At 35.7% G+C, this 14,938-nt stretch overlaps 2 protein-coding genes across 2 annotated transcripts in view; one reads left to right on the forward strand and one right to left on the reverse strand.

Annotated features, from left to right (window-relative positions):
• LOC107645955 overlaps positions 1–8,780 on the forward strand; it is a 12,547-nt gene extending 3,767 nt beyond the window's left edge. The window contains exons 10-20 of the mRNA XM_021103984.1: positions 1–107; positions 330–613; positions 715–861; positions 1,011–1,400; positions 1,498–1,647; positions 6,971–7,043; positions 7,150–7,274; positions 7,380–7,571; positions 7,652–7,786; positions 7,905–8,042; positions 8,342–8,780. The exon at positions 1–107 is cut by the window's left edge and continues 20 nt beyond it. Coding sequence (XP_020959643.1) covers positions 1–107; positions 330–613; positions 715–861; positions 1,011–1,400; positions 1,498–1,647; positions 6,971–7,043; positions 7,150–7,274; positions 7,380–7,571; positions 7,652–7,786; positions 7,905–8,042; positions 8,342–8,599 — 1,999 coding nt within the window. The 3' untranslated portion in view covers positions 8,600–8,780. The remainder of the gene's footprint in view (positions 108–329; positions 614–714; positions 862–1,010; positions 1,401–1,497; positions 1,648–6,970; positions 7,044–7,149; positions 7,275–7,379; positions 7,572–7,651; positions 7,787–7,904; positions 8,043–8,341) is intronic.
• Positions 12,778–14,006, reverse strand: LOC107645954 (nicotianamine synthase). Its single transcript, XM_016350116.2, has one exon. It carries the CDS (start codon positions 13,939–13,941, stop codon positions 12,979–12,981), a length of 963 nt encoding a protein of 320 aa, XP_016205602.1. The 5' UTR covers positions 13,942–14,006; the 3' UTR covers positions 12,778–12,978.

The following is a 14,938-nucleotide window of genomic DNA, read 5'->3' on the forward strand; positions in this document are numbered from 1 at the left end:
ATTGGATCCAATGTTTGTTTACTTTGATTCCGGACGACATTGGTCTCCTCCAAAAGGGTTAGCAATAATGGTTTTGTCTAGCATGGCCTATTTCATGGAGAATTCAGGTATTGTTCTCTTCAGCATTTCTCAGTCAAATCTTTGTCTGAAATCAAACCCAATAATATGGTGGATGTGTTGTACTGTTGTTTGGTTCCACTTCGTAACTTTGAACATTCATGGATTTTAAGATTCAAAACAGCTATTAAACAATGCCATATAAGATTCTTATGCAAAATCTTGTACTCTTGTCCCATGAATTTGCCATTTTTTTCCACCTTGTTTTCCAGGGAATCAGCAGTTGATTCTAGCTTCTGTCATACGTCATCTGGACCACAAAAATGTCTTACATGATCCCCACCTTAAAGCTAGCATTATTCAAGTTGCGACATCTTTGGCTGTTCAAATTAGAACTGGGAGAGGGTTGGTAGAATTTGGTTTTGTTGATGACCTTTGCAGGCATCTTAGAAAAAGCCTTCAAGCCTCTGGGGAATTTGTTGGAGAGCAAGAGCTGAACTCAAATATCTTGCTCCAAATCTCCATTGAGGAATGCTTACTAGAATTTTCCAAGCGAGTAGGTTCATGAATGTGCATTCTTTGGCCTAGAAAATCATTTTACAATTAGTTAGATCTCTCTGCTTCCAACAACTAAACTGCTTCATTTTCTATAACTAGGTCTCTGATGTACGGCCACTGCTCGACTTGATGGCCATAACCTTAGAAAATTTGCCATCTGGTGTTCTTGCCAGAGCAAGCATTGGATCACTTATAATCCTTTCTCGAGTGGTCACCGTAGCATTGCCATCTTTGTATTCACAGCAGGTGAAAGGAGTTCATTGTATGCATGTTTCAATTTGAAGCTTAGTGATCATTATGTATGATTTTCATATTGATTGAATTGTTAGTAATAGGAAACCTGTTGTTTTTTTCCTGGAATATATCCATTAACAAAGTTTTATGCTTCCTTCTAGGCATTTCCAGAAGTGCTTCTTATGCAACTCATAAAAGCAATGCTGCATTCAGATCTGGAGACTTCAGTTGGAGCACACCAGATTTTTGCTTTAATTCTTTTTCCAAATTCTTTCCATTCACATTTAGTGCCTTCACGGTCTAGATCTCTGCACAATAAAAGGCCTTCCCACAGTACATCTGCATCTGCATCAATTTCAGCTTTAATGGAAAAGCTTCGCAATGGCAGAGACAGCGCCAACCTAGAGAATCATGGCGACATTGTTGATGATGGATGCAGAGAAAGAGGCATTGTGGAAGAAGACCGGAACCAGCAGGGCCGTGGCTCTAAGATTTCTCCCAACTTTTACAAGCTTAAATCTGTCATTGATAGCACTAGTTTGACCGAGTCTGTGAGTAATTGGACAGGTTTATGCTACTATGTTGTTATTCATGATTATTTGTGGAAATAAATTATTATTTATCAAGTTTTGTTATTGAACTGGCCAGGAACCATATATTATGGAGCTAAGTGAAGATCAAATGGCACAGTTACTTTCTGCCTTTTGGATTCAAGCCAATCTTCCTGACAATTTGCCTTCAAAGTTTGAAGCTATAGCTCACTCTTTCATGTTAACACTAACTGTTTTACGCATAAAGGTATACTTCTGGATTCACCTATGTTGACTCTGCAGCGGAATTTTGACCTCTAATAAATAGAAAGTAATATAAAATTGAACATTACTCACAATAATACACTCGCTATATAATTATTAAAGAGAAAAAAAAAAGAAAATGAATAATTGCTATGGATGTGAATTCCTTTTTTTTAATTGAATTGAATACATTTTGATTTCACTCATTTATATAGTTTTCTAACTTCTATAAATAACAAGAGAGCATACTATAAAATAGTTTCCTATAAAAGCTTATTAACTATCCACCATTTTCTCTCTTCCATCCTTTGTCTACCTCCCTTTGTTTTCTCTCTGCCTTTCTTTTATTCTCACAATTCTCCACCTCATTCACAATTTGAAATCTACTCAAATTTTGGACGATCAAAGTGTAGTATTCATATCCGGTTGCATCATTTTTACAATGACTGCTTACATACCCTTGTTCAGGATCAAACCAATCGTAGTTCCTCTATTTCTCCATGTAATGCCTAACATGAAGCAATATTGAGCAATTCCAAACAGGTGTTGGAACTTGTTTCCTGACACTACTTTAGCCAACATATCAACAGGGTTTTCATCTGTGTATACTTTTATAAGAGAAATGTTACATTTCTCTATAATATCGCGCACGAAGTGATATCTTACATCAATATGCTTGGTACGAGCATGATGAACCTGATTTTTAGCCAAATGAATTGCACTTTGACTATCACAACTCAGATTCATGCAATCTTGCTTCAACCCCAAATCATCTAGAAGACCCCTTAGCCACAATGCTTCTTTCACCCCTTCTGCTACTGCCATGTACTCAACCTCTGTAGTAAATAGTGCCACTATAACTTGTAACATCGATCGCCAACTAACTGGAGCACCTTGTATTTTATATACATAACCAGTCGTAGAACGTCTTCTATCTAGATCACCAGTATAATCAGAATCAACAAAGCCGCTGATTTGATATGATTTTCCACTAAAGCATAAACCTGTGTCAATGGTACCCTTCAAGTATCTTAATATCCACTTGACTACTTCCTAGTGTGCCTTATCCGGGTTTGCCATGAACCTGCTAACAACACTGACTGCCTGTGAAATATCTGGGCGTGTACACACTATAGCATACATTAGGCTACCGACTGCACTAGCATAAGGTACATTTTCCATGTAAGCCTTATCCTCTGCTGTTGTGGAAGATTGTTTACCAGAGAGCCTAAAATGTGGACCCAATGGCGTTACCACCAATTTGACATTTTTCATTTCAAACCTTTCAATAACGCGCTCAATGTATCCTCTTTGGCTCAAGAACAATTTTTGACTTGATCTCTCTCTTTTAATTTCCATGCCTAATATTTTCTGTGCAGCACCCAAGTCTTTTATTTCAAATTCTTTACCAAGTTGAACCTTTAACATATCTATCTCTACCTTGCTCTTAGAGGCAATAAGCATGTCATCCACATACAATAGAAGATAGATATAATCACCTCCAGGAAGCTTACAAATATATACACAACAATCATAATTACTTCTGGAAAAACCTTGTTTTAACATAAAGGAGTCAAATCGCTCATACCATTGTTGAGGAGATTGTTTCAATCCATATAGCGATTTCCTTAAGCGACATACCTGACTTTCTTTACCCTCAACCTTGAAACCCTCAGGTTGATACATGTAGATTTCTTTCTCTAAGTCACCGTGCAAGAATGCAGTCTTCATGTCTAGTTGTTCCAACTCAAGATTACCATGAGCGACAAGACTTAAAAGCACCCGTATGGAAGTGTGTTTCACCACAGGAGAAAATATCTTATTGTAATCAACACCTTCTTTCTGTGCAAATTTCTTTTATACTAACCTAGCTTTGAATCTTGTACTATATGACTTAGTAGGATCTTCTTTTCTTTTATACATCCACTTACAACCAATTGCAGTTTTTCCCACGGGCAATGGGACCACATCCCATGTCTTGTTCTTACGAAGAGATTGCATCTCTTCCTCCATAGCGACCAACCAACTCTCTCTATCTTTGTCTTTGATAGCATGTTTGAAGGTGACCGGCTTATCATCCTCCATTGAAAGTGCATAATCTACCAAGTTTACCTGCCCATAATGTCTCAAAGGCTTGTTTGACCCAAACTTCTGAACAAATTTATAATTCCTCTTTGGCCTAATAGATGCCAAAGAATGCTGCTGCTGCTGTTGTAATGCATGTGCATTTTCTCGCTGAATTTCCTCATGATCAAGTTCATCCTCTGCGTCATCTCGAGTAGCATTAGGATGCTCCACCTGAAAATTGCTAGAGTCTATTTGTTGGTATTTAGACTCTATCTCCACCACTTGAGTATTTGAAGTTTTTCCAACATCACCATCATCTAGCACCATATCTTTAGACAAAGCTACCATAGATCGTTCATCAAAGGTAACATCCCTGCTAATTACAAACTTAGAATCATTTACACTCTAAAGGCGATAGCCTTGAACCTCTCTTGGATACCCCAAAAAGATTGCCTTCTTAGCTCTATCATTAGGCTTATTATCTTTGACATGATAACAGGCTGTGCATCCAAAGACTCTGAGTTTCTCGTAATCTGCATGTTCCCCTGACCACACCTTATAAGGTGTGTCTCCATCTAGAGAAGAATGTGGGGATCGATTCACTATGTAACAAGCTGTAGCAACCGATTCTGCCCACCATTCTCTGCCTAACCCTGAATTAGAGCGCATACATCTTGCCTTCTCAAGTAGCGTACGATTCAGTCATTCGGCGACTCCATTCTGTTGTGGTGTTTCTCTAACTGTCCAGTGTCTTGCAATGTCTTCTCGGTCACAGAACTCCTTAAAATTTCCATTCGTGTACTCTGTGCCATTATCAGATCGTAGAGTTTTTAGCTTCCTACTTGTTCGGTCTTCAACCATTGCTCTCCACCGCTTAAAAGTATCGAATACTTCATTCTTATGTTTGAGGAAGTAAATCCAAACATACCTGAAATAATCATCAACAAAAGTAACAAAATACCTGGAACTACCCTTGGAAGTAACTTTAGCCGGGCCCCAAACATCAGTATGCACGTAGTCTAACAACCCTCTACTTTTATGCTTGCTTGTAGAAAACTTCACCCTATGTGCCTTTCCATACACACAATACTCACAAAATTTCATTTGTGGTTTCTTCATATTCTTCAGCAAACCTTGTCCACAAAGCAATGATAGACCTTTCTCTGACATATGTCCAAACCGCATGTGACATATTCTTGTGCAATTTGTTTGATCTCTACTTCCACCGATTCCAACTGATAACTCACCTGTGACTGTTGTCCCCAAAAGAGAATAAAGATTACTGTGACGAACTCCCTTCATCACTACCAAAGAACCACGAACAACTTTTAGTACCCCATTTTTCGCAACTATTTTGCAGCCATTTTTCTCCAACAAACCTATGGAGATAAGATTTTTTCGCAAGTCTGGAATATGCCTCACATCCTTTAAGACTCTTACTCTTCCATCATGCATCTTGATTCTTATAGTACCTAACCCCACAGTTTTACAAGCATGATCATTGCCCATTAAAACTGTGCCACCATTTATGCTTTCATAGGTAGCAAACCACTTCCTATTTGGACACATATGATGAGAGACTCCTGAATCAAGAATCTACTTACCGGAGATTTCATAAAATTGTTCTGTTACAGAGTAACAATCCTCCTCATCATTTGAGACGTAGCTTGCTTCTTGCTTTTCTTTTGGGTTGTCGTTATTCTGTTTCTTGAAAGTTATCTTTTTATTTGGACAATTTGCTTTAAAATATCCAGCCTCACTACATTTAAAGCATGTTCTCTCCGCGTGAGGTCTAGATTTTGGCCTAGACTTTCCACGCTTATTACCTTTTCCTCTTTCATTAGTCCTTCCTCTAGCCGCGAACAATTCTTGTACTTGATCATTATACTCTCTTCCATTTGAAGATGACATTACACTTGTAGCAACCTTACGTAGATCATCCGCTAAAAGTGATGCTCTCGCCTCATCCATGGTCAGAGTGTCACCCACCAGCATCAATGTCTGCACCAGATTTTCATAGGACTTCGGTAATGAAAGTAACAATGAGTGACTGGTCTTCATCATCAACTTTCACATCTATATCCTTTAAGTTTGATATGATCCTATCAAACTTATTGATATATTCTCGAATTGAGGTGCCTTCCTCCATCTTGCATGTATACAATTTGGATTTTAAGTAGATCCTGTTAGTTAGAGTCTTCGTCACGAAGTTACTCTCTAACTTTGTCCAGACGCCTGCTGTAGTTGTTTCTTCGTTCACCAAGAAAGCAACATCCCTCTCAAGGCATAAGATTATTGCAACCCGTGCCTCAAGATCTAATTCTTCCCAATCCTCATCTTTCATTCCTTCCGGCTTTTTCTCTTTTTCCGCTAGTGCCTTGTGTAACTTTTGTGGTATAAGCAAATTTTTCATCTGCATCCTCCAATAGGAAAAATCATTTTTATCATTGAACTTCTAGATTTTATATTTGCCTACTTTGACATTACTACTAGTAGAAGCCATTATATTCAAAATTGAATTTTACCACTCAAATAATGAATAATATAACGTTGGCTCTTGATATCAATTGTTGAGTCTGCAGCAGAATTTTGACTTCTAATAGATAGAAAGTAATATGAAATTGAACATTACTCACAATAATACACTCGCTATATAATTATTAAAGAGAAAAAAGAAAGAAAGAAAATAAATAATTGCTATGGATGTGAATTCCTTTTTTTTAATTGAATTGAATACATTTTGATTTCCCTCATTTATATAGTTTCCTAACTTCTATAAATAACAAGAGAGCATACTATAAAATAGTTTACTATAAAAGCTTCTTAACTATCCACCATTTTCTTTCTTCCATCCTTTGTCTGCCTCCCTTTGTTTTCTCTATGCCTTTCTTTTATTCTCACAACCTATGTCCGTACTGTCCTTTGAATGTTTGTATACATGAGTCATCCATAAAACTGAATGCATGATCTTAAAATTCTTACTGTGTACACTTTACCCCTCACTGTCTTTATTTTATCTTCCTTTAAATATAGAAATACAGAAGTATAGTGGAATTAAAACTTTCAATTATGCGGAAATTTACTGCCGTTTTGCTTGACTGTAGAAGATTTCATATGCTTTTACTGCAATAGTCTCATCAAAGACTTCGTACTATTTTGAACGAATTTGAACTAGAATCCTGATCTTAACATAGTTCTGTTCTGAAATTTTCTATACAATTATTCTGATTGAGAAAATCTTTCTAAATGTAATGCTGCAGAACCTTAAAGATAATCTATTGGTCCGCTTCTTCCAACTTCCTCTTTCTCTCTGGAGTATGTTGTTGGACCCAGGTAACAGTACGACCTATATAGATTATTCTTATGAAACATTTTTACTCTCAAGCAAATAACTGATTAAATAAAAGAAAATAAATTTGGCATTCCCATGATCTTGCAGGAATGTTGCCCCCAGCATGTCAGAGGTCTATCTTTGTATTCTCTGCAGGCATGTTGATGTTTGCCTGCAAATTATATCAGATTCATGATCTGCATGATATGTTCACATCATTAGCAATATCTGAAGTAAGTGATATGAGATGAGTATACTATTTTTTAGCCTCTAGTGTCCGCTAGAGGACTGTCCTATTTCCTGTTAGAATAAAAGCTCCATTGTATTTAACAAATCAGGTTGATCCATTCATGGGAATCAGTGATTATCTTCAAGTATGTGCTAAGATGGATGTGGATGTGAAAGGATATGGCACTGCTGCTGATAATCAGATGGCAATATCGGTATTATCTGTGTTACGGAACAAAATACCAGAATATCTCCAGGCTACAAAAAATGTTTTGGTTCAGAATTTGACTAGCATCACTGAGGTATTACATTTTATACATTTGACTATGGTTTTTCCAAAATCAACCACTTTCAGTTTTTTATTTTATTGTTTCTTCTTTAGCTGGATGCAGATCACCTGGACACCCTACTGTCAGAGGCATTCAGGCCTGATGAAGAATTCATGTTTGGTCCACAATGGGTTCTTGATAACAATCAAATGATTTTGCATTCCAAGGAGTCAATGTCACTAGATGGGGTATGTTGTCCCTTAGCATTTGTTACTTCTTAATGGGTGATTAGTGCCATCCTAGTGAGTTTTGTAACTTCAGTTTGTCTCCAGAAATACTTTAATTTTGATTATCTTGGTGGTTCAGGATGTTCTATCAAGTTCAGCAGTTGAAGATGACTCAATAAGTGAAGCATCTGTTTCCGATTTCTCTCGATCTATTCCAAAGATGCCTGCGTCACCTTCACTACTTCGTGTTATCAGCGTTGGACGGCTTATGGAATCGGTACACTTTTCTCTTTAGTACATGCATGTAAAATAAGAGAAGAATAGGTTGCTAAAGCAGGGTGCCGTGTCCATTCCACTGACCATATAAAATTCTAATTAAGAGGTTGAAGTTACCAAGTAATTTGAAATTTGTTGATGCAATCAGATTCCCTTCTTTTGCATCCTTGCATCAGAAAAATATCAAGCATAATTAATCTGGTCCAAATCTGCATGTCTCAATCTACAGATGAGAATACCAAGTTACTGTCAGAGATTATATTATTGGTGAACACTCATTGTTATATTCAATGTTTCTAGGCTCTAGAGGTAGCTGGTCAAGTTGCAGGGACTGTTGTCTCGGCTTCTCCTATCCCATACAGCGCCATGGCTAACCAGTGCGAGGCCATTGGTACCGGCACAAGGAAGAAGCTCTCAAGTTGGCTGGCCTATGATTATACTCAAGTAGCTGATAAATCACTGCTCAAAGTTTCTGATAATAGTAATAGGGATTCCTTGGTCATGAAGCTACCTCCAGCCAGCCCCTTTGACAATTTCCTCATTGCTGCTGGGCGTTAAGGCTAGATCATGCAAAAGTCATATGCTATGTTCATATTTGTATAGCTATTATTCCTTAGTCATCAATTCAATTCAAGGACCAGTCACAAACTTGATCTATATAGCTTATGCTAAAGTTGTTGGAAACTAGTTTGTAAACAATTTTTCCATATAATTTATATTAACTGTTATGTTTTTTATATCTCGACAGAGCTACTAAAATCTAGATCTTATGAACAGAAAGTTGGATAATTTAACTTAATTCGGCAGAAGTTCTATAAAGGAAGTAAGGGGTATTAACTGTATTTTAGAAACACCAATTATTATCTGCTTTTTTCCTGTTTGGTTTGAGATATATATATATATATTCAAGAATCCACTCAGCTGACGTAGGCGCAAGTAGATGACAATGTTGTAAAACTTTGTGTGGTGGTAGATTCTAATTCTAGTGATTAATAGACCAAATCGATAGAAGGAGCCAAGTTAACAAGAATATATCTTATCATTGCCTTTTGGCCAACTCAAAAGGCATAATATAAGTGATCAAGCTAACCAACAAAAATTCAGTCCTACCATTCTATTTGGACAATTTTTCGAAGAATAGTGTTAGGTAATTAATTTTTTAAAAATTATTTTGCTTATCTTAAATTTTAGACTTTAAATCATAAATATTTAATTTTACATTCTAAGTTATAAATTCTAAATTTTAAAATTGGTTAATGTCAGTTAACTAAAAGTTAGTTGAAAATTTTCTTTTTTGGCTTCCTCTTCAATTTCCCTTTATATTGGCATCTTTATTAAGGAAGATATGCCTCACCATTAATGATCAAGTATACAGTGAGGAGAAGATATGCTTCTCATCATCATCATCATCACCATCATCAGTTATTTTCTCAGGTCAAATTGGAATCTCAAAATATCATCCACATACTTTATGCACCAAAGACAAACATTATTGGATCTTCAAGTACAGCAGTGGCAAATGAAAAGAAGATAAGTATGCATCATTTAAAGCACAATAATATTTGATTTGATGGGCATTGTTGGCTATTGTATCAAAAGAAGACAGGCCCGGACTGGTGGACTATCTCTTTTCGGTTCCGTTAAGAAACCAACTAGCAGTAAATCCAACTCTATATAACTATATATGTATATGATAATACTAGGGGTGTACATGGCTCGTGCCACATTGGATTTGGCTTAATCCAAATCCAACTCAAAATATAGACCGGGTCTAATTTTTAGATTCTAACCCGATTCTAAACCCGATGAAACATACGCACTTTCGAGCTGGGTAAAAACCGGATAAAAACCGAGTGAAATCCGGGTCTTTAGCATGTAAAAATCACCTAATCTCCAACCATTATTTCACAATTCACATAGTAAAATTCACTTAAAAAAATATAACAAGAACAAACCATTCTCTAAAATTAAAGCATAACCATAATCAATACTAATATTGTCTAATAACATCAAATATTTAAATCAATGCAAATAACACAATATTATGCATTAGTCTAAATTCTTATGCATTTTAAACATAAAACATTAACTTATAATCTTATAATGACTAATAACACAAAATATTAAGGTTTACAATATTTAAATTCCACATAAGAATAGCCATCATCCATCATTAATAACACAAAATATTAATTGTGTATGACGAACAAGCCACCGGACCGAGTTCGGGTGACCCGAGCTATGGCCCGGACCCGATTGAAAATAATGACCGGGTCTATTTTTAAAACCCTTACCCGGTCCTAGACCCAATGAAATCACACTAAATTAGTCTCTAAAGTGTTTGGGGGCGGGCTGGGTCTTCGAGTCGGATCAGGTCATGTACACCCTAGATAATACTAAAAAGACAAAAAATAATCTACCTAAATAATCTAAATTTATTTTATTTAATATTTATTTATTTATGCAATTAAGTATCTTTTAAATATTGTTCTTTATTTGGCCTTTAGAAAAAATAAAAAATAAAAAACAAATAACTTCTTTAACTTTTTAAATAATTGATATGTGAAAATAGGTATTTAAATTAATTAAATAATAATAAATCCTTAACAAGATCGACTAAAGACTGAAAATTAAAGGATAACTAACCTTTCTCTTTATTTATTATAAAGTGCATTAAATAAAACTATAAGAATATATACCCATTTTGGTACTCAAAGAATTTTAAATCAGGTATTTTAGTCTCCAACTAAAATTAATTACTCGATTAGTCCCTAACAATTAATTTCGTCAGTCATTAAGGTCCTTAGTTCCGTCAACTCTAATGAAAGACAAAATGGTTACTGAAAACTCTAACATGGGACAAAATGATCCCTGACAACTTTAACAAGGGACAAAATGATCCCTAACCCCTTATTCGAAAACGACACTGTTCTTCCCCAATTTTTATCATATCTCGCATAACCCTAACATTCATACTCTCCACCTCCACAATCTTCTTTTCCATCTTTTCCTTCCTTCTCTTTAGCTCCAAGATTAAGCTATGATGTAATTGTATACGTGTCGCACCTACCTCAACATGTCTGGACCACACACTTTTTAAATCTTTGTGACTGGTACATCCACCAACTCTGCACTTCTCCCACCAAAATCATCCACTTCAACGTCTTTGATAACATCACCTCCAATCCCAACAACGTCCACGACATCTTCAAGACCAAGTTCCACAACTACTCCAAGGACACGCCTTTCTCCACTCTCCGGCAAGTAATATAGATTATTGGACATTAGGACATCATGAGAAGATTCTCCTTTGACATCATATGCAAATTCTCATTTGAAATAGACCCCGAGTGCTTCATTCCTTCTTTCCCGGAGTCCAAGTTGGCAAACAATTTCGACCTCGCATCCAAGCTATTACAATGAGCAATGTTACCGTTGCCGCTCATATGGAAACTGAAGCGATTACTGAACATTGATTCGGAGAAGAAGTTGAAGGAAGCGATCGGAGTGGTGGACAATGTGGTCATGGAGATGTTAGGGCAGATAAGGAGAAAAATGGCAACGACGATGATGAGTCTTAACAAATCAAACTTGCTGTCTATATTCATGGGATCCATCGAAGACGACAACTAGTTGAGAGACATAGGCATTAGTTTCGTGAGTATGAATTGGTTGAGAACAAGTTGAGAATTTTTTTTCTTGTGAACATTAAATTTATAGAGTGTGCATTGTGTAGTTTGAAGTTATAGTGTTAGACTGTTAGTGTTATGCGAGATATGATAAAAATTGGGAGAGAATAGTGTCGTTTCCGAATAGAGGAAATCAGGGACCATTTTGTTCCCTGTTAGAGTTGTCAGGGACTATTTTGTCCTCCGTTAGAATTAACGGAGTAAAGGACCTAAGTGACTGACGGAGTTAATTGTTAGGGACCAATCGAGTAATTAATTTTAGTCGGGGACTAAAGTGTCTAGTCTAAAATTCTTTGAGAACTAAAATGGGTATATACTCAAACTAAAAATAGGAAGTTTTTTTAGTAATTTTATAATATTTTTTTATTACTAAATATTGTATTGACATAAAAGGAATGGTAATAAAATTAACAGTTTCTATTTATAGGATTCTCACTAAACTAAAGTGTCAAATTAATCACAATACCATAACCACCTATCCGATCCGTATCAACGTTTTGACTCGTTAGTTATATATATGCTTTAGCTTTCAATCACTTTCGAATTTCAATCACTGGAAAAGGAGAAGGAATAACCAAAACGGACCATAGTAGGAAGCACAATGTGTAAATAAAAAATAAAGATGAATAAAAGTACATGAAACTGGAATAAATATGCCTTATTTATTAAATTTAACAAATATTATAATGTTAAGTACAAGAATAACCTGCCAATGAGTAATAACTCAAATGACATAATCTCTCCATACTCAATTAAGAGGTTGCGAATTTATCTTTGGTTAAAAAAAAAGGTACAAGAATAACCTCCTTGTATTGATAATGGCTTTTATTATTGTAGATGGATTTCAATAAATAAATTAAAGATGATTTTTTCAGAATTATGTTATATGAAAGAGTAACAAAACCAACTAACAAACTACATTTTTAAAAATAATAAAAAATGAAATTATTAACTTAAAAAGTTATTATTACCCTAAGTTTTTTATTTGTCATCATCTTATCACTTTAGAGATCTGTTGAACTCAACAATCTAAAAAGCGGACACACATTTGCAATAGTATCTTGTATATTTATTGAAAATTTAAGATCAGCAGTAACATTATGAAAAGATATGTAATAATTCTAGTAAGATGATGGATGAGATGCAAGCACAAGTGGAAATTAAATATAGACTAATTAAGCAACTAGAACATGGCCCCCAAATTCAATTGGTAAAGATAAAGAAAATATATAAAATCTGAAGAGATCATCAGAGTTGATCGTCAAGGGTTAATTCCTCAATGATGATGTTGCCATGATTGAGAGGGTGGTTGAAGGCTTGAATCTCATCAGAGCACTTATTGGGTAATATCATAGAAGCAAGTCCTTGTTGTTGGTCAACAACAGAAAGAGGGTATTTTCTGGCTATGACAAGAGAATTGATAACCTCATCAGTAGGGTGGAACACAGAGAGAACCTCAAAGCCTCTAAGATCACAGGGCTCAACAACAGGGTACAGAAAAGCACGAGCGCCATGAGCACTCCTCAGCATAAGAACGGCACCAGGTGCCATGTACTTTGACAAGTGATCAATCATTCTGTTCTTTTCTTCCTTGTCCATTCCCACAAGCGCCGCCAAGTAAACAACGTCAAACTCTTCCAAACAACTCGTCACATCCAATATATCATTGGTGTGAAACGCCATGCGCTTGGACAAGTCAGGATCTCCTGAAACCAAGCGCATGGCGCTCGAGTTGGCGGAAGAGTCGATGTCATAGTTGTGGAAAGTGGTTGAAGGGAGGTGGTTGGATGCGAGAACAATGGAAGTTAGAGGAAGAGGGCCGGAGCCAACAAAGGCGATCTTGTTGGGGAGTTGTGGGCCGCAGTGTTGGGAGAGGATTGTGAATTCAAGAAGAGCGAGTTTGAGGTAGTTTTTATAGTAAGGGAAGATGTGGAGATGGTGGAGAGGGTTATCGTAGGAGCCAAGGATGGCGGAGTAGTGGTGCTCCAAATGACCCTCGGCTATGCCACAGAGCCTGATGAGGTTGGATCTTATCTCTTGAAGGTTCTTTGAGAGCTTTGTGACATCGATCGGGCTTGGTGGTATGCATGTCAGGACAAGCTCTGTGAATAGGGTGTCCACATTCTTGCACGGTTTAAGAGACTCTAGACTCGCTATTTCTGAGTACAGCTCGCATACTTTTGAGATCAATACTTCTTCTTGGCACACCATTATGTCGACACTGTTTGTGCTTTCTTCTTTTCTATATGCATCTATGCTCCACTCTCCTCTCAGATCAGGTCATTATTTATGCCCAACTGTGGGCTCCACATACTCTCAAACCGAATAATACTGTCATAAACTATGTTGCTTAGCTTCTCTTTAATTTGGTTTAACACAACTTTAGGTGTTAATTTGAGCGAAAATTTATATATAGTTATCTTGATTGATAATATATAAAAAATGTTAATAATTTGATAAATTTGACTAAATTATATCGAATAATTTTTAACTATCAATTTTATATTAAAATAAGTGCATATGAATCTTTATCGTTAATTTAATATGATATCATGATTAGATATCATCAAAATTACTTTGTGGGCGGGTGATATATACTAATACTATTAATAATCTCTATGTCAAACATTGTGTTGTTCAACATAAGAATATAGTTAATAATAAAGATAGTGCCGCAAATAACAATGATCTTGGATAAGTAAATTAATTAAACATATAATCAGAACCAAACAAGAACAAATTTCATCTCTATACTCACCTCATATTCCATGCTTAACATAAAATTAGGGTTTCTGTGGACTTGCAAGTTGCAATACAGTAGCTGTTAACATACGACACGAATATCAACATGCAGCAGAAGACAGAAAACAATTGTTAGTTATCAGTAATACGAAGAAAAAGATGAAAAATTGACGATACAAACAAAGTAATAATAACATGGCAACATTTCAGAGCAGATCATCATCATGATATTTTATCCATTATTATCAAATACATTTGAAAGACAATAAAAAATAGAAAATATTTTAAAATTTTAATTTATTTAATTTTTTAATTATATTGAAATGATTTTTTGAAGACAAAGAGAATATTTTATTTTATTAAAAAAAATATAGAGTCTGAAATTCAAGATATAAAAAACAAAAAACCAAGAATTCTCAGATTTCAATACACGAATACGAAGAGTACGTACTCTTTTAGAAATGTG

Source organism: Arachis ipaensis, chromosome B06 (genome assembly GCF_000816755.2).
Source record: "Arachis ipaensis cultivar K30076 chromosome B06, Araip1.1, whole genome shotgun sequence".
In the NCBI taxonomy this organism is placed as follows: Eukaryota; Viridiplantae; Streptophyta; class Magnoliopsida; order Fabales; family Fabaceae; genus Arachis; species Arachis ipaensis.

Coding starts and splice junctions, on each gene's coding strand:
- LOC107645954 (XM_016350116.2), bottom strand. CDS start 13,941: ATGGTGTGCCAAGAAGAAGTATTGATCTCAAAAGTATGCGAGCTGTAC.